Source organism: Sphaeramia orbicularis, chromosome 8, assembly GCF_902148855.1.
Source record: "Sphaeramia orbicularis chromosome 8, fSphaOr1.1, whole genome shotgun sequence".
NCBI lineage: Eukaryota > Metazoa > Chordata > Actinopteri > Kurtiformes > Apogonidae > Sphaeramia > Sphaeramia orbicularis.
In genome coordinates this window covers 42,488,487-42,515,850 of record NC_043964.1, presented here as the reverse complement: position 1 = coordinate 42,515,850, position 27,364 = coordinate 42,488,487, and the positions used below count along the sequence as shown (strand labels likewise).

General features: G+C 39.0%; 1 protein-coding gene across 1 annotated transcript; it reads right to left on the bottom strand.

Moving 5' to 3' along the window:
- Positions 1-429: 429 nt before the first annotated feature.
- On the bottom strand, positions 430-26,251 carry srebf2 (sterol regulatory element binding transcription factor 2). The gene is made up of 20 exons (XM_030140445.1): positions 26,161-26,251; positions 17,431-17,789; positions 16,777-16,969; positions 15,622-15,773; positions 15,379-15,531; positions 15,004-15,288; positions 14,795-14,909; positions 14,099-14,250; positions 13,805-14,009; positions 13,078-13,253; positions 12,325-12,574; positions 10,950-11,119; positions 9,969-10,140; positions 9,740-9,857; positions 9,524-9,633; positions 8,880-9,012; positions 5,755-5,926; positions 4,968-5,144; positions 4,194-4,305; positions 430-2,530 (listed from the first exon to the last, which is right to left on the bottom strand). Exons 1-20 carry the CDS (start codon positions 26,249-26,251, stop codon positions 2,313-2,315), a joined length of 3,513 nt encoding a protein of 1,170 aa, XP_029996305.1. The 3' UTR covers positions 430-2,312.
- Positions 26,252-27,364: the final 1,113 nt, after the last annotated feature.

Below are 27,364 nucleotides of genomic sequence, written 5' to 3'. Positions count from 1 at the left end.
AAGACAATGAGGTGAGATGATTAACACTCTTTAAAGCTTATCTCACTTTTATTAGTTTTCATTTTTCTATTTTACATTTATAAATATCCATATAACGGTAGGTTTATCTCCCCAATGTTATCCTTTTTTTTTATTCTGTTATTAATCTTATTTTGACTGTACGATGCTCATCTATTGACAAAAAACATTGGTCTATATTTCTGTCCATCAGGATATTTCTCTCTTGTATTCATTTTCAACATAGTGTTTGCACTCTCCCTCCATCATGTATTCCATCATCTCACTTTGAGAACCCATAGGAGTGTCTCCTTTAGACAAAGGTGTCAATGTTCATCACAGGGCCATGTTTAGAACAAGTATAAAACAGGAAACTATATACTTCACAAAGCCAACCTTATCAGATTCACACTGAGCCAACACCCAGACTATTGTCACATGTTTTATTAGAAAACATCAAAATGAACACAGAAATCCAGACAATAAAACACAAAAATGGGAAAGAACAAAAAAAGTAACAATTATAATAATAGCAGGATCTCCTTCAGTCTGGCGGAGCACTGCTTCCTTCTCTGTACACATTTATCAGTCGGGAAAAAGCTAAATTTATAATGATACATTTTCAGAACTTTTAAAATCGCTCAGTTGGGCTTGGGGTGACCTGGAAGACAGTTCTGGAAATATTTAACTGCAAAACCTGCACTTGCTTGAATTAAGAAACTCCAGAGAATTACCTATCTGTAAAGAAGAAACTGTGATCCTTAACTCTTACGCTACCTGTTTCAAAAGTAGAATTGACTTAAATAAAATATACATCATCCTAATATTAAAAATTCTGCTTCTGATACTAGGCTGTATTTGCCAATATAAAACAATAATAATGACAGACTTGTAAAACTGCTCAACACACCTCTCCAAAATGAAAAGCATTTATATTAATATCAACATGACCATTAAATAAGATAATCGGTGCACAAAAACTGGAATGGCAGAAGAGCCGAGACATGAGTGGACAATCAAAAATAAAAACAGACAGATTCCTCTCCTCCATCACTCCAAATGTGAAGAAAAATAACAAAATAATTTTTCTACATAACATCAAGGCCATTTTGCTTGAGAGCGTTACAACAAATGCAAACATTACTTTGAAGAAATTCCATTCAATTCACTGTCTTGACGATGTAGTCAGACCTCTCCTCCTGTTCAGAGCATCAGATCCAGCCTCTGACGGTTACAAACATTCTGTTGCTTTCTTTAACACGTATCTCCTCTCTAGCAGTAGATAAGGACTTCCTGTTTCATCTAATAAGACTTTTATCTGCTTATGTACAACTTATATACAATGACATTGAGTCTGTATGCATTTAATTTAATATGTAATGTGTGTGTGTGAGAGTAAGTGTAGGCATTTTAAAACATTGCGGCCCATGCTATTTTCTTGTTATCCAATTGTTACCCGTCTGATCTGAAAGCAGCAGTTGCTGTCCTTTTGCACCATTTCTAGCACAGCATGTCCAATTCCTAAAGTGCTGCCTCTGCTTCATCCTCAAGCCTAACTAAAGCAGCCCAGCATGATTTTATTAGATTGAAACTGCACTGAACTGAAGCATCACTTGCAATAGTCGCTTGATTTAAATTCAGGATAAATGACATGGTGTTAAAATGTCCTACTTTGCTCCACAGTACAATGCTGGCATTGTACAGTATGAGGTAGATAAGAAAAGACACTACTCAGCACTGTACACTCACAACAAGCTACTCTATTTGTCTGTGTCCTACAGCACAGCCTTGTTTTAACAGATCTTGGCTGCTTGAAAACTCTGAAGCCCTTAATTGAAGCTTGCAAGTGTAATGAGACATTACACAGTTATTATAGCACTAATGTTGCTGTGTGCCAATAATGATTGTACAACTTTGTATCCTACAGCTAATCAATGCACTTACTGCTGCATTGCATTTATTTAAACAGCTATTAGATAATGGTCCCTTTCCCCTTTGGGGCCTATTTTAACCTGATTTTCCTTGTTGTGTTGCTTTGTTAAAATGAGGCGGTACGCCAACGTGGTACCATTAATGACCAGAGGGCGGTGTGATTGTGCCGCTGCAAATTAAGTATCGAAGGAGCAGATGCGTGGCCTTAGTGTGTTTCAGCCTCAGAGTGGATGCAGCTATGACAAGGACTGCGGCTCTTGATCCATCATGAAATTGTAATTATTTGTGTGATAATTTGCCTGCTTTAGCAAATCACAGTACATGGCTTGATCTTGTGAGTAGCCCTAATCTGTGTGTGTGTGTGTGTATATGTGTGTGTGTGTTCAGGAGGCAGCGATGGTCGTCCCCCCACCAAGCCGCAGCAGGATCTGCTGGCAATCCTGAAGGGATCGCCGGTCTCCGACCCGCTCAAGGGTGCGCTTGGCCTCGGCCAGCAGGCGGGCACGGTGCCCGGGTGGGGTTAGCAGGGGCATGGGCAGGTGACGGCAAGCCAGCAGGATGGCATGAGCCCTCTCCCTCTCACCCAGGACACATTCACCTTCTGTGAGGGAAACAAGAAGAAAAATACTCATTGTGGTTTGTGTGTATTTACTGAGTGAGTGTAAATGCCAAAGTTACCATTTCAGTCACTGAAAACTGTAAAGATGGACTGACAGTTCCCCTTGTGGCTACCTGCAGTGCAGCTCATGAATCCTACAAACTTTAAGTGCACATCCAGTAGTTTCACTCATAGAATGTAGTCTGGTGGAATAACTGAGAAACTGAAATATTTATCCAATAGAAACTATTGTTATTTGCATACCATTAAGTCCTCCTCACAATGCGAAACAACCTCCAATCTGCAACCACATACTCAAACTGGTTTTGACAAAGACTCACATCTTTTCATGTGATGTTTACTTTTGCATGGTTGTAGCCCTTTTTACCCCTCGGCTAACTCTGTTAGGGGTAATGTAATAGTTTTTAATTGTTTTGTCGTCTGTCTGTCCATCTGTCTGTCCAGTCAACGACATAATCGCATTATCTGAGGAAAGCATTGAGATATCTGCACTAAACTTCTACTGTGGATGCATCTTGGCATGGAGCAGAAACCTATTGAAAATAAGTCACCTTTACCTACTCTTTCAAGGTCAAATGACGACATGTCTTTTCAACGATGTAATTGCTATATTTGGCCAAGGGATATTAAAAGTGCGCAGCACCTTATGTTAATAATATGTCTTGCTTTTCCATGAGCTGATGCTTGACCAAAGCAACTTGTCTCGTGACACTACTTTGCAAAAACATCACTCCTTCCTTCACCCAGTAAAGTCCGCAATGGATGTGATCCATTAAAGGAAGACAAATTAGTCCAATAGCCAAAATTTCATGGTCTATAATTTGTCATGTGTGGCCACAAACCAACCAGGTTGGTCGCTTGATTGACATCACATCTAAGTCTGTACACCACAGACTTATAGGTCAAAACTACATCACACAGGCAACATGACAGCTCAAATCACTGTGGGCATTTGATTACATTTTTACACAGAGGAAGGAAGTGGCGTTGTGGCATTTCTAAATGTCTCTGATGAAACCTCTGACCACACTGCTCACCTGAAAGTTCTACTAGGTGCTTATTCATAAAAGACTAAAACCTATTATCCCTTAATTTTTTTCCAGTGCCATAATTAACAAAAGGAGCACCAGTGCAGCTATTGCACGGTCAAAATAAAGTGCAGGAGACTATAAAGACTATTGGAAACCAGTGAAACTGATAACCTGCCTACCCAGGGATTAATTTGGAGTCTTAACTTCTGTTTTCAAAAACTTCTCAAAATTTAAAAAAAAAAAAAAAAAATGCAAGAATTGGGAGAAAGGCACATGTAAAGAAAGTCTGTGAAATTTGACAGAATTGGGTCCAAAAAATCGATTGGACAAATTGTCTAAGTTAAAATTTTCATAAATTTGTAAAAAGAAAAAAAAAAAAAATCCTAAAATTGAAATTCTGCCATCAAACTGTGCACTGCACATCTCCTAGTGACAAAGAATACATGTGTGAAATTTGAAAAGAATCAGGTGAATACTGTCTGAGAAATCGATTGGACAAAAATGTAAGACAGACAGATGGACAGAAGGAGGGGACAGAGGGAAGGACTTTTTATTACACCCCCCCACCCCCCGATATAATAAAAAGTCCAAGGCCATGTAGGTGTGTGCTTTACCGGCTGTGTAGGAGCTGTGAGTCCGACGTCGGAGGTTATGTTCTAGCAGCTGGTGTGTCCTTGTGGGACTGGCTCCAGCCATCAGCCTCACTGTCGTCTCATGAAGAAACACCTGCAACACACACAAACACACACATCAGAGCCACATCAAGTATCTACAGGTTTGTGCTTCAGAGCAGAAAAACATTGATCCCACAAATCATTTCGCCTCCACCAACACCAGTGATGTATATGGGAACTATTCTGCCCTCAGTGTAGACAGGCGTCTCAGCAGCGTGAGTCAATATTTATCTGTCTGTGGTCTCCGATGAAGAACAACAAGACCCCATAAAACAATGCAGCTGTGGTTTTTCCATCTTTCAGAACATAAAAAATGAACATCAACCACCGTGAAAGCAGCAGTTGTTAAAGACCCCATGGCTGCGAGAAACGCAGCTGCAGTAACTCTTACACATGTGATTGATGCCATGTTACGCCGCTGTGAGATTACTGGTAAGAGAGAAACACTTCAGAGGCTGATATTCTAAGCACTGTGTGGTGTTATCATGGACAACATGAACAGGTTCCAGCTGATTCATGGGCTTACAAGGAGAGCAGCGATTTTGTAACCACACATTATACACTATGACATGTGAACAAAGTATGATAACAGAGATTAAAATATTTTCAATTTTCATCTTGCAGCTGTTTACACCTTATACTTCATATAAAATACAATACATACAGTTAATATCACTGCCGATTCTTTCTGCCTGCATCCAGTCCTGGTCATACCTTGTGTTGTGCCTGTCTGTAGCACTGTGTGAGCTTTCTGAGAGCGCTGAGGTCCCTCTGAAAACCAGCCAACTGGGATCCAGGAGCAGGGCCTGGTTCACCATTACTGCTCCCGCCCCGCTGCCATAAACTGGTCCTCAAAGTCAGCAGCAGGTCACAGATGAGGAGCTCCACCCCCTTAGAACACAAGACAGACCAGATCAGCAGTGAATTGGCTACTGCATTGTGGGAAATACTTATTATTTAAAAGGCAGTTTGACTTTTTGATTGCAGACACGCCCACATGTGATTAAAACCTGTCATTACAACCGCAGCCCATCAATGAGAAGCAACCACACCCTTTATCAGCAGCAACACCTGGCCCAACATGCTCACCGATAAAACTTTTGACACATGATTTTCGGTGAGAATGCTCTTGAATGTGAGACGGTGGGGTGTGTAGCGGGTGCGTGCAGATCGGGGAGGCCTCTGTACTGCACTGCAGACACATTGCACTCAGCTTCAGGATCATGCAATGCAACTACAATGCACCACAGCCACCTCCTGCCACCCACACTGCGCACACACACACAGCCCCACGTCATCCTGCCATGACCCCAGAGAGCATGCAGTGTTCATGTGTGCAGAGCATGGATCTAAATCAATTCAGAAACATGCAGCGTAAAGCAGAGATGTCTATGTCTGCAAATCTGTGTGCGCAAGACGGCAAATATTGTGACCACAAACCCAAAGCAGATCAAAAGGAGGATTTAGCAGTAGTGTGAGATGTTTAGTAGAGGGACACTACCTTGTTCAGCCAGTTTCCAGACTGAGCTAGAGGCACTGAGATGCTGGAGCGCAAGTAGCTGCTGGATCTGTCACAGTGGGACAGGCAGGCCATGGCCCCCTCCCCTTTCAGAGGCAACAGACTCATCTGAACAGACTTACAGAGGAGAAGAACAGCCTTAGGCAGCGGATGGCTGAAACAGAGGAAAAGGACAAGCACCGTGAGGAAATGGCTCTTATGAATCCTAAGCTTTAACTGATCTTGTTATGGACTGTATCTGATTAGTCAAGTCATGTAAAATCGGGGTAGGACAATAGAAGCTCAGCTTCTTCCTACTCCAGTTGGGACATAAGAGCCTCAGTGAAAAAGCCAGCATTTCCACTGGTAAGGTTGTGCGGAGCGTCATGGAAAACTTTGCCAAGTCAATCTCCAGAATAAAGTCATACATAATATTATGACATTATTTCATAACTTAAAAACAGGTGGGAAAAATATCATCATTTATGAGTATAAAGCCATACCCATTCGTTGCATAATGGAGAACATGGAACATGTTGTGAGGTTATACTTTCATTTGGGGTTTACGCATGGTGAAATACTGAGCCTATTGACCCTGCCCACCATCAACATATCATCATTAGTTGAAGGAATATGAGGCGAGTTTGCACACGTTTGGGTTTGTTTTGTCATAAGAACTGAACAGAATTGGAGCAAATTGCCTCTTTTGTGGAGGAGTTACTGACTGGAAGTGGTCAGCTGCAGGACTATCGGTGGTTAAATTATGATGTTTTTCCCACCTGTTTTTTAAATCACGACGTTATTCTCATAATATTATGGCTTTATTCTCAAAATATGGGGACATTATTCACATAGTATTACAACTTCATTCTTGTAAAATTATGACTTTTTGTATTCGACTTTATTCTCATAAAATTGTAGGTTTTATCTGAATATTGTACGACTTTATTCTCATAGTGACAAGTGCTTTTATGTTCTTATGTGGCCCTAATGCGCCATCACAAAAATCAGTGAAACAGGCTTAATTAAAACATGATACGTTTCCACTGATACATTTGATGCAAAAACTCATCACTGTCTAATATATATATTATACTATATGTATAATATATAATAGGCCAACTATTTTCAGTAAGAAGACACACACTCCACTGCTCAATTTTTACCCCCGTATTTTTTTTACCCCATAAGAATTATGCTCATGCTCCAAACTGTCGGGCATGTGCAACAGCATTCTTTCTGATGTAAATATCCAGTAGTGATCCGGTAGTGAAACCTGTTGTACTGAATTTACCCCGTTTATTTATCATTTACTATAGTAAATTTGTCTTTATTTGGATATTCAAAACTACACAGTTAGTGGGGTAAAAATAATACAGGTGTAAAACCAGCACACTGCATGCTGAACCAAACTTACCCACGTAGTGCGCACGTGTGATAACAACGGAAGTACGAAAATAATGCAAGGGTAAAAATTGTATGCGACACCGCACCCTTCTGACATAATCCGATGATCAGCGTGTGAAGGGATTTTTTTTTCCCACACTGAGCAGCTGCTATAACGAAAGGTGAGTGTTTCAACTAAAATGATCCTAGTGTTAATCTGTGGATTGGACCATAATAGGTGGGCCACCACCAGCAGAGTTTCCCTACAAAAGAGCTCTAAAGCTCTTTTATGAGAAACCAAGAAGAATTAAGTACATGGACAAAACGTGCACTATGTCATATGTGTCATGACTCAATAAATTAAGAATATTTTCATTATTAAATGCCATTGCAATGTTGTTATTTTCTTTCCATAAAAATGTAGAACAGAAACCAACCAACCCACGCCATATGACACATCACCACACTAAGAGATCAATTCCACAGGAAACACTGAAAATAGCTGTACATGGTGTGATATTTTTTTTCTTTTTTTGGTTATTAACTTCAATATTTGAGTGTTCTGTTTAAATTTGTCTTTTTTTTTCCTTTTGTTCACCTTTGTATTTTAATTCCTGCTTATGTTCAAAATAAAGTTTGTCATTATCATTATCTCTGTGCAGTAATTAAGACCAAACAAACATGTATTTTAATCTCATTCGAGGCAATGTGAATATGAAAGGTTATTATCGTTAAAGCAAACGAACAAAACAATGGAAACTGGGTATGAATAAACATTTCCATTAACTGACATAAAAATAAACTTGAAGTGTTACAGGAAGATGAAAGTGAAACTATATCGTCTTAAAAATCACAAAAACAATCTCTTTTGTTTTTGTTGTGTATTTGTTTCAATACATTTTTATTCATTTTTTGCGGTGTTAGTTTTACACCAGCAGATGGCAGCAGGTCACACATCTATGTTGTAAACCCAGCATTACCACATCAAAATGGTTAAAAGGGGCAAGAGTCTGTGGAATCTTTATATGAAAATTTCAAGAAACATTAAAGTTTAAAAAGCCAACACAAAAAATCAACATATGAAAGAATTATGAAACAGGAAATTAATTTGGTGGTTGAGTCAGTGTTGAATATAATAATGTACTGAATGCTGTTGAGTTATAAATTATGAATTACAGCTGTAAGTGATGGCAGATACTGTATTGAGATGATTTGACCATTCTGTTTGACACCATTATAAACACAGGTATTTTGTTAAATAAGGGCAGAAAGTATAAGGTTATTCTTTTTTCTGCTCATTTTCATTCATAATGTGGGCATTCTACTGAAATATAAAAGCAGATTTTATTCTTGTCTATTTTTTTAATTTAGATTTTTTTCATTTTTATTTTTAGAAATGACATAACTAAATGAAGCAAATGAACTAAACTAAAAAAATGAGGACCAAAACACACTGACACGTTTTGTTTTTGTCTTTGTGGAATGCATTCTTGTTATTACAATACCTTTTTAGATCTTTCTGTCACACCATAATACAAATAAAAAAACTAAACTGGCAAGAAATGCAAAAATAAAAACCTTGTTAGAATCTTATATGAAGCTCATACTATTACTCTGATCAGATCAGATTAAAGAAAGGACTCAGACTCAAACTGATGCTCCAGCTTCTGCCTTTACTTGTTGTGAGGGAGGTTTTTCCTGGACACATAAATGCTTAGTGGAATAAAAGTCGTTTGGCTTACTCTAGTGTGTGCAGAGCCCTCGGCATTCGCTCGGCTTCTGCCAACAGGGACCTCACTGCGACATCATCCCCCTGCAGCCAATGCACAGCAGCCTTGAGGACCAAAGCCCACCAGCGACTCACAGGGTCTCCCACTGGGAAGAAATAAGAGTGTAAATATAGAACTACTGCTGTTAAATACAGTGTAGATCTCAGTCTGGATGGTGCTTTGGTGTTCAGCTTTTTCTTGTCAAGCTTCAAACAGATGCCAGTCCTATGTGGTCTTTATACTGTATCAATACTTGTAGGTGTATGGAGATGTTAAATGCTTATCGCGCAGGTTCACTCAGTGTGAAAGCAACAAAAATTGATTAACACTGTAGCTAATTAACACTGCCTGAACAGGTCATCGATGAGCTCATATCCATGACCACAAATCAATTATTCCAACTCTTATCTGTGGCAATCCAATGAAAAGTTAATCCTCAAAGCTAAACTGACTGTCAGTGTGGTGCAGGAAGCAGAGTAAATCCATTTCTGCTGACAGTAATAACTCAGATAGCTGTCTGGTTCAATGAAGAAAACACATTTTAAATCTCTTCCCTGTACAAACATCTGATGTGATTCATAGTTCCTCAGGGTGGTTTGTCTCTATGCCATCCATACCTGGTGTGGTGGTGTGATTGGGAGGAGTCGAGAATGGAGGAGGCGAGGAAGGAGAGTCCTCTGTACAGCTGTTCAGCAAATGGAGGAACTCAAGGGCATTGGAAAACTCCCTGAAAGATGAAGACAGAAGGAAATCAGAGAGGTTTACAGATGGATTCATAGGCCTAGTAAAGTGCAGAGGGTAAGAGCCAGATGTTCTTCATACTGCACTCTCACCCAGAGTCGTCCTTGCGTTTCCCTGTGTCGGATTCGCTCTGCGGCTGGATAAGGGTGTGAACGGCTCTCTCCAAAAGCTTTCTGCAGAAACCGCGGTGCAGCTGGGCAACAGGGTCGACTGGACCAAGATACAGAGGGAAACCCCAAATGAACGAAGGAAACAACATATGAAATATAAAGAAAAAAAGGAGAGGAAACAGAGTGATGCCAGCTTCTTTTCATACCGTACCTGGGTCTCTCTGAGAAGTATACACCCCATCACAGCTCTCCGATTTCACGGACCAATCACAGCCCAGGAAGAACTGCCTGCCCAGGGGGGTGAAGAGCCAGCGGAGACAGTCTGGGATCTGCTTGGTGTCTGATTGGTTGGCCACGCTCTCTGCACAGCTCAACAGGTAACCCTGAGAGACAGAAGAAGAAATGATGATGAGAAGAACACACATCATATGTACTGAAATTAAGTCACTTTCTCCAGAATTAAAATAATGTAGCTTAAGATTAAAACTAAAACTAGCAGTGGAAAAAAAGACCAGCAGGTAGATCAGCTTTGGTTTTGTTTTCCCTCAGCGTGAACAGAACGTGGTGTACAATAACAAAAGGGCTTTGGACTTTTGATATTCATAGATATACAAACTGTTAACACCGTTCATATTGTAAAGATGGTGTCTATTCATACTTTGTGTCTATTTTAGTTCTATTCTTATTTAACTTTTTGTTAAATTTTATATTCTATTTTCTTACTGTACTTTTTTGTGTTTTTTGTAATTTTATATTTGCTCTATTCTTATTCTATGAGATCTTGTTTTTTTTTTTATTCATATTGTTTGAAATGACTGGAGTAACACTCCTAATTTCCTTGTACACACAGTAACAATAAAGGCTATTCTATTCTAGTCTAGTCCAGTCTAGTCTAGTCTAGTCTAGTCTAGTCTAGAACAGTTTTGTGAACATTTTTTTATGTCATGGAGTCTTCAGCCACTACAAATCAAGGCTTTACGTATAACATAAAAAAACCAAACCAAAATAAGTACATTCCTCAAAATAAAACTACTTACAAACTTTGACAACTACCAATGAAATGATAAAAAAAAACATTCTAACCAAATAAAAGTACAACCATATTAATGTAAAAAAAAATTTTTATTTCTTATATTTGTGTTTTTAAAATGACATTTGAGAGAAGTTGGGAGTTCATGGAGGATAAACGTACAGGCAGACATGTGAGGTGGTGACCCAACACAGTGCGCAGGGCTGTGGCTGCAGTGACGTAGATCTGGGCGAGCTGAGCCGGAGACATCTTACTTTGGGCGCTTTCACTGAGGTTCACAGCGCTGAGGGACAGAGACAACGCCCACAGACTGCTACGCTGAGGAAGCTTCCCTACAGGAGGACAAACACAACACCAACTGTACCACTGTTCCTGATGCATTGGGGGGTTTTTTTTGCGAAGAACGATCAAATACACAATGAGAACATATTCATTTTATACAAATAAATGAGTAAGACTTAAGATGAATTATTCAAAATCTAGTAACATTCAAAAAAATAAAAGATGACAGAAAAGACCAAAACCAACTACAGAGTTCATATACAATATGACAGTTTTATTACTTTTTAGTGTTTAAAAGTCAGAGTTTATTAACATATGTCACTGTTTTTCTTGAGAGGTCATTATGGTTTAATAATCGTTATTCTGATTTATTGTTCATTGTGTATCATGTATGTGTTTTGTATAGTTTTGACTTTGTGTGGCTGCTACACTGGCCAGGTCTCCCTTGCTAAAGACATTTCTAATCTCAATGAGAAATAATAAAATATTCATTCACACAAATCTAACACTGGTCGAACAATTTTCTGATATCATGAATATATATATATATATATATCTCAATTACTCCTGTACAGTCAGCTACTTGATACCTGACTCAACTCTGTATGACAGAAGTGTTTTTTCTAATAATTTTTTATGTCATATGCTTTTATTCTCATTTTTATTGCATAATGCACTTTCAATGCTAACTATCTGAATTTCGTTGAATAGGTGACATTATAATGACAATAAAGACCAGCTCATGGTATTGTATCTTAGAACATACAGTATCCTACAATTTTTCTTAAAATTTTCCATGTAAAATAGGAACTGCTTCAAAAGTATTTACTGTTATATTTATTATGTTCAAAACATGTGAAGACATTTTTCTGACGAATTTCAGTACAAACATTAGTTTTGCATGATATGCAATCTTCACCACCAAAATGTTTACATTCTCAAAACAGATGCTTATAGATTGCAGATTCAAATGTTTAAAAAATGTGTGTTTGACATCTTCAAGTGTAGAGGAGGATATGTTGGATTTATATTGTTATGAATTTCTCCGAAGTTATTTTTTACAAAGAATTTATATGTTAAAAAGCATCAGTTTGATAAATAATACCTTATCAAATTAGTTTTGTTTTCATCTCATTATTCCATATGATGCTTTTGTAAACTGAGTATTCAAACACAGGTTACTACAGTATTTTAACACGTGTAGTTTTCATGGCAGTGATAGTACAAGGTGGGCCAGTTTGCTTTTGACACTCACCTGTGAGCTGTAGTTGGCTCAGCCGGTGGTAAACCAGTGCTGCGTCCTTTGCGCTCGTCCTCGCCTCCTCCCCCTCATGCTTCCCTCCAACCTGGTGAACCAGCCAGCCAAGAGGAGTCGGACGATGCAAGATGTAGCGGATCAGATTCCAGGACAGTGAACAGACCAGATCCAGATTTGTTGAGGGAAGGGCTCTGGTCAAGACGGACAGGCAGGTCTCTAAACTGTCCATTGCTGCTGTGTAATCTCCCTGCAAACAGTAGGCTGTTTAGTATTCAGTAAAGGCTGACAGGAAAGGTAAGATGAGGGGAGGATAAGAAACATGAAGGTCATGCTTTAGATCTGAACAGGATTTGAACAAATGCTAAAAATAAACCCATGAGGTAGCAGGCAGGCTAAACTGAGATATCAAACTGGTGAGGATCAAAGAAAACTGAAGTACTCTTCGTATAGGAGACAAAGTACCAGATACTGTTCCCCAAGGACTGAAAAAATTAAAGAAATATGTCACTAGAAATGTGACTATATTTGGAAAGGCAGCATCATTCTTTTTTGAAAAAAAAAAAAGAAAAAGGAAACTCTTATCCAAATAAAAACACATACCATTCCAACGTAGTGTGGGAATGTAAACTCTTTACTCATATATAACACTTAAATTTAAAAGTGTTTTTTTTTTTTTTTTTTTGCTAACTGACAGCGCCTCAACCTCAAACTACCCAGGACTGTGCTCCTTCTATTCCCATCAGTACTCACTCTGTTGAGATGCAGGTCGGCTTGTTTACGATGCCTCCAGAAAGAAACCGATTTTGGTGAGTGGAGGGGTGTGACAGGCTCCCACAGGTATAACACCCTGACACAACCCCACACTGCTCCCACTCCACTCAGCACCCACACCATCACCCACGGCAAGAGGCACCGCAGCCAGGATGCTGTAAGGAAACAAAATATGTGGTACAAAGTTGAAATAGATTTATGAATAATTCTAAACTCTCTCTTAGTGCAACAATCACAACTCATGCACCTTGTTTTTTAATCTTACCATGTATATATCCTATACTGCCTGTGTGTGTGTGTGTGTGTGTGTGTGTGTATATATATATATATATATATATATATATATATATATATATATATATATATATATATATATATATATATATATACATACATACATACATACACACACACACACACTTATTTGTTGTACATATTGTTTAACTATAGTATAGAGTTAGGTTTTTGTATATTTTAGTTGTACTTAGTAGTATTTGTATATTTAATATTCCATTTTCTAGTTCTTGTACATTGCCTATATTTTGTGTGATATTTTTATTCAGTGTTTTTGCACTTGTTTGCTATTAAACAGAGACAGCTGCTAAATGGATTGTCATTGTTCCTGTAACAGTGACAACAAAGATCTATTCTATTCTATTCTATTGCTGATGTATCACATTCTCTTCAATCTTCTCTGCCTGCTCACCAAAGTCTTGTGTGTGACTTGGGAATGAGAAAAGCGTTCTAGTGGGAACGTGGCCTGTGGACAAGTTGGGGCTCCCCGCGGTCTCGGAACCCAACAGAGACGGCAGCGGGTTCAGGGAAAGGCAGAAGAAGGTCAGAGCACACAGAAGCAAACGTGAGCGATCCATCACTCCAACTGAGGAGGGTGACTCTGGCTCACTCTTCACCTGACGGAGACAGAACAATAAGGATTTTATTGGTTAAACACTGGGGAAATCTTTAGAAACTTTCCACTTCTGTCTTTTGAGTTTGTTACCGGATCATGATCCAATAGGGGGCTGCCTGGCTCCGAGTCAACACAGTAAGGAGAGAACTGATGAGGGGAGCCGGAGCCGGAGTCGGAGGCTGGAGGTGACATCATTACAATTTCCTGTTTTAGTTCCACGTCTTCAGACAGTGTCACTGGCTCTGAGAAGAGGAGACATACAGGCGCTGCCATTACTGAAAAATCTGTTTTTCTGTAGCTTCATCATCATAGATCATCTGTAACTTTAACATATTTTTATTTATTACTAATAAAAACTAAATCAAGTACTTTATGAATATAAATGTCAGTGCCATTTCTGAAAGGAACACAAACAGTGGGGAGAGATTTGGTTTTTATTTCAAATTCAACAAATGAAAAAATTTTTTTCCTGGTCCGAAAAAAAATGTTTTCTCTCCTCACCTTTGAGAAATAAAAATATAAAATGAAACATATCTACTGAACAGATTTCATATCAGCAATGTGTACTTAATTGTGTTACTAAAAAACTGTCCTTCGCTTTCCTCTGTGTTGCTTTTCCTGACCCTAACCCTTTCTTATTTTTATTATTCATACACTTATTCATGAGAATGATAAATAAACACTAAATCTAAGAATAAGATAATATATATATTAAATAAGTGAACTCTCTTGAAAGTGAAGGTATAGTTTGCAAACTCCATATAAGTGCCAGTGAAACAAACATACTGTTCTTCTGGTTTGCCATCTTCAGGGCCAGGTTCTCCTGTCGCAGTTTGTGGTTGACCTGTTGCAGGTATTTGATGTAGTCGATTGCTTTTCTCAGCACTCCTGACTTGTGCATCTGGAAAAAACAAAGAACCATAAGCAAAAAGAAAAACAAGATTAAAATGTTTCAGATTCCACTTTGTCATTCCCCCAGAGTTAGTGTCACTGACCTTTGCGTCGTTACCCATGACCAGGTCTCTGAGCTCCACGATTTTGTCGTTGATAGAAGAGCGGTACCTCTTCTCAATGATGTTGTGTGTTGTCCTCCGCTCGCCCTCCTTCACTACACCACCTCCCTGACATACTCCTGCTGCTGCCATCTGGCCCTGCTCTGCATTTACTCTGGGTGCACTTGTGGAGTGGGAGGAGCCTGGTTGTAACTGCTTGATGGGCAGCTTGTCTCCACCTCCCATCATAACGGGGACAGTGGTCAGGATGTTGCTGCTCATCAGCGTCTGGAGATAAACATTGCAGTAGATCATGAGTTGGAGTATGAATTTGTGATGTTCCTGTTACCATGATTGACAAATACAAAATCTGTGTACCGGCACTTGCAGAGCAGTGTTCTGGATGGGCGTGGTCAAGGTGGTGATCCCTGTGGGGCTCTGCATAGTAGAAAGCACCTGTGTGCCATCTGGTTTGAGGGTTGTGAGAACCAGTGAGTCTGTCTTCAGAATTTGAGGTTGCTGGACCAGAACCTGAAGGTGAGACACCACAAATCAATTTTGCTTAAGTGGCTTAAATCAGTGAAAAATGACAGATCTACTCCGGACAAACAGGTTACTCACAGGTACTTGTTGTTGCACAGTGTGTACTGTGGTGGGCGCTGTGGACAGAGTCTGGATGGTCTGACCGGTGGGGGTAAGGACACGCTGGTGTTGAATGGTCACTGGTTGGAGCTGTGGAGATGTCATGATACTCTGCACCTGTGGCTGGAGGACTAGGGATAGGAAACAAGACAATGGATGAATGAAAAGGTCATGTTGGAAGTCTCTGGGCTTCATACAATAAGGACTTTCTATGACAATTATTTTTGGTTTTATTTTGTTAGTACTGATTAATTTCTGGGATTCACCAATGCTTGTCTTTGGTCTCTTAGATGACAGAACTTACGATAAGGTTGAGATAACACTTTAATTTTCGTATCTCAGGTGTATATGTACTTCCGTATCTTAGTGAAATTTGTTGGTGGTGGGTTGGGTTTCAGACTCAGCAACAGCATTCACATTGTGCAGGTGCTGTGTAAACAGGTCTGGCATCCTCCACCATGGTACAGGGATAAACAGCTCAGAGATTGCTGTTCTATCACATAGTAAGAGAAGATCTTTCACAGCTCACAAGAAAAGAGAATGACACTCCTGCCACCGTATAACAGAAATTCTCATCCTTATTCTGGACAAAAACACTTGAAGTGAGTGAGATTGAGCTAAGGAGAGCTACTGTTGCACATTGCAAAAGGGAACCAGGGAGGAAAACAAGACCTTACATAAAGATTTTCACTGAAAAACTAACCCCTGTCCTCTACAAAGAAATCATTGTACAGGCTTTTATCATAGATTCAGCAACTAAAATAGTCATCAGATTAGAGTTAGCTAACATTAGAAACAAAGGTGGTCCCAGGACAAAACAGATTCCAACATAAACATCACATGAGTATGTGAGTACGCACCAGTATTACATACTGAATCTTTAACAACATTTGAAGAAAACATTTTTTTTCTTGCTTTCACAGACCACAAATTGTCAAAAGTTAGGAAAAATATTACATTTTACAAAAAATGTTGCATACTGAATCAAATTTAGATTATAACATATCTGGATTAAATATAATCATTGGAGTACTGTGGGCTAAAGTCATGCTTTTGGTCCACTGATCCTACTTAAAACCCTGCACTGTATTATCTGCTCAGTTTACTCCAGTGTCGGCCCCCCCATCTAGTCACCTTGGAAACCAGGAGCAGGACTCTGATGGCAGATGACGGGGTTCTGAATGAAACGTGACTGTCCACCATTGGAGGCGATCATCACGGTCTGGGCCGCCTGGGTCTGGATGGGCAGGGGTGTCTGGCTGTGGGTCTGAACCAGGGTGTGGACAGGGAAGCTCTGGGTCTGCATTGGGATCCCTTGTGTGTGCATCTGTATTTATGTTACAAAAAGAATGCATTTATCTCCAAAAATGATTGCAGTTAATAGCAACAGCAGGCTGACTTTGTTGCTAAGCGGTTACAGATAAGGACAATAAACTACAGAGGCCAGGCTGCCAGGATGACTATACTTTCGCTGAGATGTGCACTGGTGTCAGAAGAGATGCTGAGTTGGATATTATATTTTACGTTTTGTCAGGGCTCTGAATTTTTATCTTGTCAGCAGATGCTTTTTTTTTTTTAAACGGATGGCACAATAACAGAAAAAGTCACATTGTTTCACAAGTTATAGCTGGAGTGATTGATAATGACAGCTGGAGTCTGTTACTGCAGAAATCATGCAGTGCTTTAACACCCACTCAGTGATTTAGGACTTCAATAGTTTAAATAAGTCTACTACTCCCCAAATCCCATGTCAAACACCAGATTTGAAATCGGTGTCAGATTTAATACCTGGATGGCGGTCTGCGCTGTCTGTTGGGGCTGAGGCTGGATTGGCTGAACAACCTGAGGTCGAGGCTGGAGAACAGGAGGGCTGCGGGTCACCTGCTGGCCTGCGGTGGCGGGGGAAGGGGTCTGGGCGGGGGTGAGGGGAGGGGTGAGGGGTAGAGACTGGGAGGACAGGGTCTGGGTGGGGGTGAGGCTGATGTTGGAGCTCTGGTAGGTGGCGGGGGTCGGTGTCTGAGGGGTTTGAAGGGTAGGTCGTGGGGTGGCGCTGGTGGTGCCGCTTTGCAGAGAGCCCGCCGGGGTCATCTGGTCCTCAAACAGGTCTGGGAAGTCTCCCACCTGGTTGCTGACAAACTGTAGCATCTCTGAGGACACAAAGAAACCAAACAGATGACAGTCCGTGTTAGAGTGCCTTTGTTTACCTCTGTATTTTTTATATATACACAGGGGTTGACACATGCAGCAAACCCCCCCCCCCCAAAAAAAAACAACATAAGTCTGTGTTCTTAGATTCAACCAACTAAGGGTTTATTGTTCTGTTAAAAGATAAAAGGTGACGTTAAAACACATGGTAGTCAGCAAAGTACCTTACGAAAGTAAAGTATTGTCAACTTATTGAAGTGAATGTTACAGCAGCTTGTTGAAAGTGTAGTGTGTAACATTTACATGGATTTAGAGGATAGAACTGCAGAAATGGAATACAAGTAACAGAGTATAATCACAAGAAAATAAGAACTGTTGTCTTTGCCCAACTCAGAATGAACTGTTGATATATACACTCAGAGAAAAAATATTGCCTTTTACACAATCCACCATGTTTCTGCTGGAGACCAGAATGGATGACCTCCTTCACTTTCTTTCCATCTTGTACTTGGCGGGACCCAGCGTTAAGATGAGAAGAAACATTTAGAAAATCTAACCAACAGGAGGACTGAATGTGGTGATAACTGGTTCTAATAATTGGTATAATTGGTTTGGTTTTCAAGCCAAACTTGCTGACTATATGCTCTTTGACTGTCCAATCAAATGATGTAAAAATGCGATGTTATCATACAGCTGCTAGATCGCCCTCATGTGGCCAACATAAAATCTGATTGGTTAAAGCAACAGGCTCATTCCTATTTATTTGAAGCTCCAGTGGCTGCAGTGTTGATTGTGAGCCTCAAAGCAGATTTATTTTACCCGGCAAAATATGATTGATGAAATATGATTGGGCAAATTCTCTAACATACAGGCTACATACACTGCTGGAAAGAGCGTGACCAAGGGAAAAGCTGCAAAATAGCTATGAAAAGTAGTTTCTAGAGAATGATTCAATAGGCTACATCTTGAGGCTTGCATACAGTATTACAATGTGTTTTATGATAAATTCTGTATCATATGTTTTCGTATTTCCAGATTCTTACCAATGCATACAAGTCAAAAACAACAATATATAAACCATATATATAGTTTTCCTATTATATTAATCAGTCTTTTTCAAGTTTCAATACAATGATAGTGAAACAACCAATAACCTTCACTAAATCTATTTCTATTTAAAACAAGAATGTGAACCATGTGGTGCAACCAGTAGAGCAACTTTCAGTAACATAAGTCTGATCATCGATGACGGCAATAACTCGTTGTCTTCAAGCTCAGGCTTTGGCTAACACCCAAAAATACAGACACAGACACTAATCTATATAATTTACAACTCAAAGTGTCCTTGAAAAGTCTTCTACTGAAGCCAAATGACAAATGTTAAGGTTTGCCAACGTGTAAATATCACAGATAAGAACAGCCTGGAGAATTTCATAGCCTGGCCTTGAATTGACACCAAAACAGCTACTGTTCTGGTCATAAAGCACTGAACAGGCTGTGTACAAAGCAGAGGCAAGAGGCCTTCAAACAGATAGCCTTGACCAAGAGTGAAGTAATCTTACTGATGGCCCCAGAAGGCCATGAGAGCAAGGTGAAAGAGCAGCCAGATAAAAGAAGTCACGCTGAAAGAAGGATGGCATTACAATGAAGACCAGCACTCTGAGCTTCTACTGAACCGACATTTTATGATCAAACCCACTGCAGTACAGTGAGGAGAGTCTAATATTTGGTCTACATACATTGATGATACATGAAACGGCTGCATGGTTTCAATTTAGAAAAGGCAGAACCATGATAGAAATTTTGGATTTATTGACAGCTGACAAGTCTGTGGTCTGCTGCTGTTGAAAACGTGTCTTTGATTCTCCTACAAGGCGCTGCTACTACAAACCTTTATGACAGCTGTCTTACAGAGTTTGTGATGTGGTTGAAGCTGCCCTGACTAATCCATATCACTGACGGAGCATACCAGTCAGCCGGGACAGCCAGTGAATTGTCAATGAACACAGAATGCAGCCTTGAACACAGACTTACTGCACAACAGAGCAAGAATAGACAATACAGCAGAGCATATTAGATGACTATTGTAGAGTGGCATCAAGTCACTGTGCACACCCTCATTATTTAGATCATCCATTAGACTCTGACTGGGAAAGCATTAGTACCAAGTAAAGCTGCACAATTAATCAAAATGCCAACCTGTGTACTTAGGACTGGACAATATGGCCAAAAAACAGTCTCAACTCAAGAAAGTAGGTAGTAGTAGGTCTGGGTACTATGGCTAAAATATTAACATGATATCAATTCAGTATCAAGTTGGCCCCAGTAAGCGTCAAATCATTATTTCTTTTAAGTTTGAAGTCTTTACTGAAACTATACAAAGATTAAAAATGTACTTGATGTCTTCTCCCTACAGGGAAATTTGATCTCTGCATTTTACCCATTGCAATACACACACTGTAGCTAGCACAAGCAATTAGCATTAGCACATAGCGCAACGACCAGTGAGCTACCACTAAAGCTGCTGGAGGACCAAATCCAGATTTTCATCAGCACTGGTAGGAGAATTAACCTGTTTTTAATGGTGGGGGAACCTGGAGCACCTAGAGGAAACCTGTAAGGTGCAGGACGAGTAAACTCAATACATCTCACATGTCATATCTAGGTATGTAGCGACATATACCAGCCACACCATAGGTTACTATAGGTTATTTTTTAATGATAGTAGGTATTTTGTCTGTCATAACATATTAAAGGTTTTTTACATTAATTTGTATGTGATGATCTTCTCAAAGGTTGAAAGACTTGCCTTTCAACAACAATCAATGTCGAGAGACAAATAACTTTTTTAATCCCATCTGAACTGTGTCAATATTTACATACGTGATGTTTGACAACTTAAAATGTCATTTTCTGAGGCAAAAAACACAGTTATTGGCAAATTTAGTAAAGAAACATGTAGTTTTGTGTGAAACAGCTCAACAGACAGCAAATCTCGTTCCCAATACCAGTCCTCAAGTGCGAGATAAAAAGCACTAAAGGAGGTGAAAATCCCTCCAGTCTGGTCATGCTGAAGCTTCAGTAACTCAGAACAGATCATGGAATGAGAAATGAGATGTGGATTCTCTGTGGGGTCTGATACTTCAACAGTTTTACCACGAACGGTGACTTTCCTGACTTATAAAAGTATCTTTCAAATTAATATGTTTATGTTTAATTAATATGTGTAAATGGTGGCATAACTCAAAGGGGATCGAAAAATATTTGTGTCTCACCATTGACTGTAATGCAGATTCTTCCTGAAATTAAGTCCCATGGGACACAATGAGAAGGGGCGGGAATTCAGCTCTCTATGAATTTACACAATTTGTTGTTAATGATATATATATATATATATATATATATATATATATATATATATATATATATATATATATATATATATATATATATATATATATTTTTTTTTTTTTTTTTTTTTTTTTTTTTTAATTAAGTATCCCTGAAAGGCAATGAAAAACATATTCATAATGAATATATGATAGCAAACAAACTAACAGCTGCATTTTGCATTTGTGTTGAAGAAATGCCTCAAGGGAAAGATTTTCATGATGATTAATTGAATTAGTTAATTTCCAATATAAAATTGATAATGTGGAGCAGCGAAAAGCTGGTCGTCAGTAACATCCAATATCATCCCTGAGACTGAAAATACATCGTGCATGTACAAAACTGACAATCTTTGTTTTTATAAGGAAGTGGATAGTTGTTATACACAAGTAACACACACTTGAATAATTGGGGCGGCCCTGGCCACCTTGCCTCCAATGTCACACACTGGTGTATGAATGCCTGTGAATGTTTGGTGGTGGTCGGAGGGGCTGTTCGGCATGAATTGGTAGCCCCACTTCCATCAGCCTGCCCCAGGGCAGCTGTGGCTACAAGTGTAGTTTACCACCACCAGAGGGTGAATGTAAGAGCAAATGAATAATGGATCAATAATGTAAAGTGCTTTGGGTGCCTTGAAAAGCGCTATAGAAATCTAATCCATTATTATTATAATAATTAAACCTAAATCACTGAACGTCAAATTCAAAGTAGTACATCAATAAATGTGAAAGAGAATTTACAAACATAACACCACAAATACCTGTATATTATGTTGCTTAAGTCTTGTTAAAGAACTCAGGGGAACTGTCTGGCTTTCAACTCAGGAGAAAAATCAGCCTTTAAACTGGAAAGAAATGATGATTTATTAATTGTGATAATGATCAGTGTTGATATATATGATCATTTTTGGCTTCATCACCCAGCACTGATGGCAGTCAGTGGATAGTTGGTGAACTCGTGGCCAAAAAACCTGTAACACAACCTCTGCCATAAAGGTTTATCATTATTGCCGTTATTGTTTCAGTATTACCAAAGAGTCTTAAGAACAAGATGGTTAAGTGGAGAGTGAGTTGCTGGTTTACCGTCACATGGTCTCTCATGCCCCTCCCCTTTAGGAAACTAGAGACTGTTCCCATTCATTCCTATGGGAGAAGTGAATGTGATTTCCAGATTTCCACTCAACCTTTCACTCCAAAGTCAGCTACATAAGTTCTGGACCCATTTACCACAAGTCACATCTCTTCTGAACAAAGTGATATTAAATGGCAGTTTTAAGATACACAGATCAGGAGAAAAATTACTTTGTTTGAGGTCTGTCTACATCTTCTGATATCTGCAACACAAATCTTAGGGTAAAAAAAGATTGATAATTACAATAAAAATAAAGTTGCTTTCCAGTAAAAAATGTGATGTTTGACCACTCCCAGCCTGTGCTCTGTTTTATTATTTTGTTTTATGTGTGTATGTAAAAAAGAAAAAACCCAATAAGCACATTCATAAAAAGAAAAAAAAGTGTGATGTCAGTTTATCTTTGTATTTAGACCTTTCAACCCTTCTAAGGATGTCCATGTGGTAGATGGGGAGGGGAGTGCTTCATATCTTTGTAAGTGAAGGATCTATGATGTCACTCATATGCAGTGTATGGTTTTAGTAAAGAAAAATATTTTTGACAATATTAGATGATAATGAGGGCGCTCTCAGTGATTTTATGCCATTCTAAAATAGTCAACCTATAAGCCCTGTTGGATCATACATTAAGTCTGGGCTGCATTCTGTTGTGTTTGGCATTTTGGATTCAGCGATATCAACCAATAATTACCATGTTGTCCACAAAAAAAAAAAAAAAAAAAAAAAAAAAAAATCACAATATGACATTTTCACTAAACCATCCCTAGTACTTGCCAGATAACACAGAGAATAAAAGGGTGGTGGTCAAATTCTACTCACAAATTTACACAGATACTTTATCATTCAGCTCTGAGGAGCATCAGTGTGTACTCCAGCATTATTCTAACATGCACACATAATACCAATAACAGTGCGGACAAAGTGATTTTAGAAAAATATAAATGGTCTATCAGCTCATGCACCCTACAAATAAGGTACAGTCTGATTCATGTGTGGCATTTAACACACGCTTCTTTGCCCAGTTGGTCCTTATACATTTTACAGTATTAGAACTGGGTGGGTCATACTTTAATTCTCAGTGTGACACGAAATTTCACAACATGACAAGAGGGAACTAAATACCTGAGGAGATATTCAAAGCTTGTCAAATTAAATAACAGAGAAAAAAAATTGCTAACATTATAACACTAAAAGTTTTTTAACTTATTTTACCATGTGAGCCAATAAAGGTGCACTTGCATACTTGCCTCTCAGTTTCATTGCTATAAAAAAAAAAGATAGATGGAAACATGTCACCACAGATCATAATTTCTTGGCTGCTTGTTAAGACTTGTCAAGTGTTATTTCATGGATGAACCAGACCATTGACAGTGACATTTTTGTAAATTCTGAAAACTGATTTTCATAAAAGGAAAAATGTAGAATAATAGGTTACACGTTGCAAGTATATTAAACTATCCTTGAGGCAAAGCCCTGCATGAACCTATGACCACATGTACAACACAGTTTCAGACATGACATAATAACTGTCCTGTGTCTGATACTTTATTTGCCTGTTTTTATGGGTCCTATATACAGCTCAGACACAGAAGGCTATGCACTTGTGCACCTCAGTGGGGAGCAGACTGTCCATGACAGTAAGGACAAAGCCGTTCTGAGCCCCCACAGCTTCAGACAAGCTGACACAAAGGATAAAGCCATCAAAGACGGACAGTTTCCTCGGCTCAGAGCAAAGAAAATAGGTTATATAACTAGAGCTGTTGAATGCTGAAAGAATAATTGGCAGAGGGAGAATGTTCCACATGAATATAGGGTCAAGTGCATGAGTCTGAACAGGGGCCTCTACCACCTTACACTCGGTGTGATGCACATGGCCAGTCCGAAGAACAAAGGTTAAATAGCCTATATTCGGAAAGTGAAGTAGGCACTGCACAAAAGGCAAAAAACATCATCAGCCAGCTGAGACCTTGAAGATCTGAAAGAGCCTTCAGGGTTTTTAAAATGTATTTAAAAAGATCCGAGTCATCTACCAAATCACAGGGTGATCAGTTCTGTGAGTGGGGTCAACTCTGCAGCGGCTGCCTGCTCTGCCTCATGGGAAAAATATATTTATCCATTAGATGTGAGCCAAAAGGAGACTAAATTAATCCAAACTCAAGATATCATTGAATTCGTCAAGTAACTCTCTTTTGACATGGTGATTATACAGGGTTATATAACTGAGGGCCCATGGGGCGGGGGCTAAGTTCACTCTGTCTCAGGGCCCCCTTTGAAAGGAACATTAGCTCCAGGCACTAAACACAGGTAGAACTTTCAGAAATGTTCCTTAATACTAAAACCGCTACAACTTATTACACAATCACCACAACACAGTAATTTAAAATAATCATGATATACAGCCTCTTTTAGGCTACATGTAAAAAAAAACCTGACGGAAACACAGTTCATCCTTATTTCCTCGTTGTGCTCCTTTACTGACATCATCTTGTTGTGTCCCATTGTTAATCTGTCAAAAAGTCAAGGCAAGACTAGCACCAGCACAGTGGTTTACTTTTATTTTTATAATTTATATTGATTTCTATTTAACAAAATTTACATATTTGATTTCATGCCTGGTTTTAATATTTCGGTAATGGGAATGGGCTTTGTACATTTAGGTTAAATCATATCTGCCATGTTCACTTTATATCTAAAATCCTATGCTAATAAAAGGCTTTCTCTTAATAAGTTGAATAATTAAACTATTGTAAGACAGAGAGATGACAGAGCAGTTAATAATACTGGTAATCAGGTAACTGCAGATTATGTCAATTAATGTCATCTCAAATTTCACCGTTGTGTGCAGTATTGTCACTGCTGGCAATTCACATTAGTTACCTATTGTTTTTGACTACAGGACACTTTTATATGGTGAGTTTAGTCCTGAGACCTATTGTCATCCTGCGCTGTCTGACACACATCATCAATCATCAATCCGGTCTGGTGACTTAGCATTCAGTAAAATTCCACCCTAACAGAAATCTGGTGACTCTGCGCTGGCCAGCGTTACACCAAAAGCCCCATCTTTTCACTGAGTGCCAAAGAGTGACACTTGTTTTGATAACATGGAGCTTGGATCAGGGATGCTGTTTGTTCAATGCATGCCTGCAGAAAGCAGATCAAATAATTGTTGTCCAACAAAAAAAAATCTGACCAATTTTCCAGCAAAAAACACATGTGTTTAAAATAACTTTGTTTTCAGTTTACTTTAAGACCATTGACATAAAGCCATATAGTCAGGCGTGATGAGTAAGTTACACTCTAGTGTCTCTCTTCACATTCACAGTTTCCTGAAGAATAACACTTCAACTGATACCAATATCTGCACTCATTAGTTATCTGTAGAAAATGCTTGGTATACAGCATTAACTCACATTAAACGGCCGCAAGAAAAACCAAAAGCCAAAATAGTAAAACTTAGCCAACATCACCTACAGACATGTTTGTATTTATAGTTTTATGTCACCCAAAAAAAAAAAAAAAAAAAAAAAAAAAAAAAAAATAATAATAATAATAATAATAATTGGGTGACGTACATCCCCTATGGAAATGACATGACTTAAAAGGTTGGGTTGCGGTAGGAATCGTAGTAAACAACCAATCTTAACGTGTCAAAATAACTATAAGTGCAAGTTCTAATAAATGTTGGTATCTTTTTACAGCAGTTTCATTCGGAGTACTTTGTGCATAAATTACACACAGAGCTGCACTGTGTGTGTAATTTATGCTATTTCCGCTAAACGGTATGAGCAGCTGCAGAGTCTGAACTGAACGGAAACAGGCCTGCCAAACATAAACAGTGAAAGCAGCACTCACCATCGATGTCACCCAAAGTGAATTCGTCCCCTAATTCTGCTAAAGTCGGGTCCATGTTCTCCATGGATGATATGTACTCTCCACCGTCCATTCCGTCTGTCAGCGGCTCGCCTCCCCGGCTGTCACCGGAGGGTCGCACGAGAGAAGAAACACGATCCGCAAGCCGTCAGGAGGCGTCTCCAAACCCCCTCAACACAATTACCTGGGCGGGACGTTTGTTATTTATCGGAATAACCGAAAAACAACACCTGAGCCTCAAAAGAGGCGGACTTCTACGCCAATAAACTCATTCACACCGATTTATGTTTAAGGCGACGCCATCTTGTTTTACGCTGATTACGTCATTCACAAACAGACTCTGTGGCCCAAAGCGGACTCTAATTGGTCCAAACCTAGCTGTTGTTGTCATGAGACCAGCCTTCATCAGCCAATCAGAAAGGCCAATTTACCGTGGTCTGATAGTACGTCAACCATCAGAAGCTTGTGTTCCATTTGAATAAACCGCGCCCCCTCTGTTCATGAAAAGAAGTGGACCTCATTAGATAAATTCCGCACCTCAGTCCACGGAAGACAATCAATAACCCACACACATCATTCCATTAATATTCATTTTCATGCCATTATACAATGGCCTTGACAATAACTTAATCACTGTCAGTGTTAGGTTTCCACACGTCGACGATAACAATCCAATCAGCTGCAACAACAAATTTCTATCCAGTAACGCAATTTTATGCATTTCAGTCAAGAAACTGAATATTTAAGGTACTTCTGCAATTGTAGAACTTGAGAAAAACATGGCAAGCAACTCAATAACACAGAAAGAAATAGTCAAAATGGTCTTTATTGTGTGATATCACTGCAACACATTTTTAATTGAACAGCTGTTAACACATTTACAAGTAGTGAGGTTGAAAGATAACTCACTAGTCTACTTATTAAAACCTGTGCTGTTAAATAACCGTCCACTGTTAAATTTTAGTGCAAACTCTTTGCATTTATTGACAGTTCTACAGTCAATACTTCAGGTCTTTTGTTCATTTTCTATCACCAATTGCCTGAACAACATGGATGATAATAATGGTAATTTCATTACCAATGGAAAGAGAAATGTTGACAATTAAGCTCCAATAACTTATATAAAAGCTCAAAAAAAAAAAAAAAAAAAAAAAAAAAAATCAGAAGTCTTATGAAATGTATCCAT

Excerpts from the sequence above, each read along its gene's own strand:
- srebf2 (XM_030140445.1), bottom strand. The coding sequence starts at position 26,251 with ATGGACGGTGGAGAGTACATATCATCCATGGAGAACATGGACCCGACT. Across the intron at positions 15,289-15,378 it reads ACACTGCTCTGCAAGTGCCG|ACGCTGATGAGCAGCAACAT; the intron begins GTACACAGATTT and ends GTTTATCTCCAG. Across the intron at positions 4,306-4,967 it reads ACAGACAGGCACAACACAAG|GTGTTTCTTCATGAGACGAC; the intron begins GTATGACCAGGA and ends TGTGTGTTGCAG.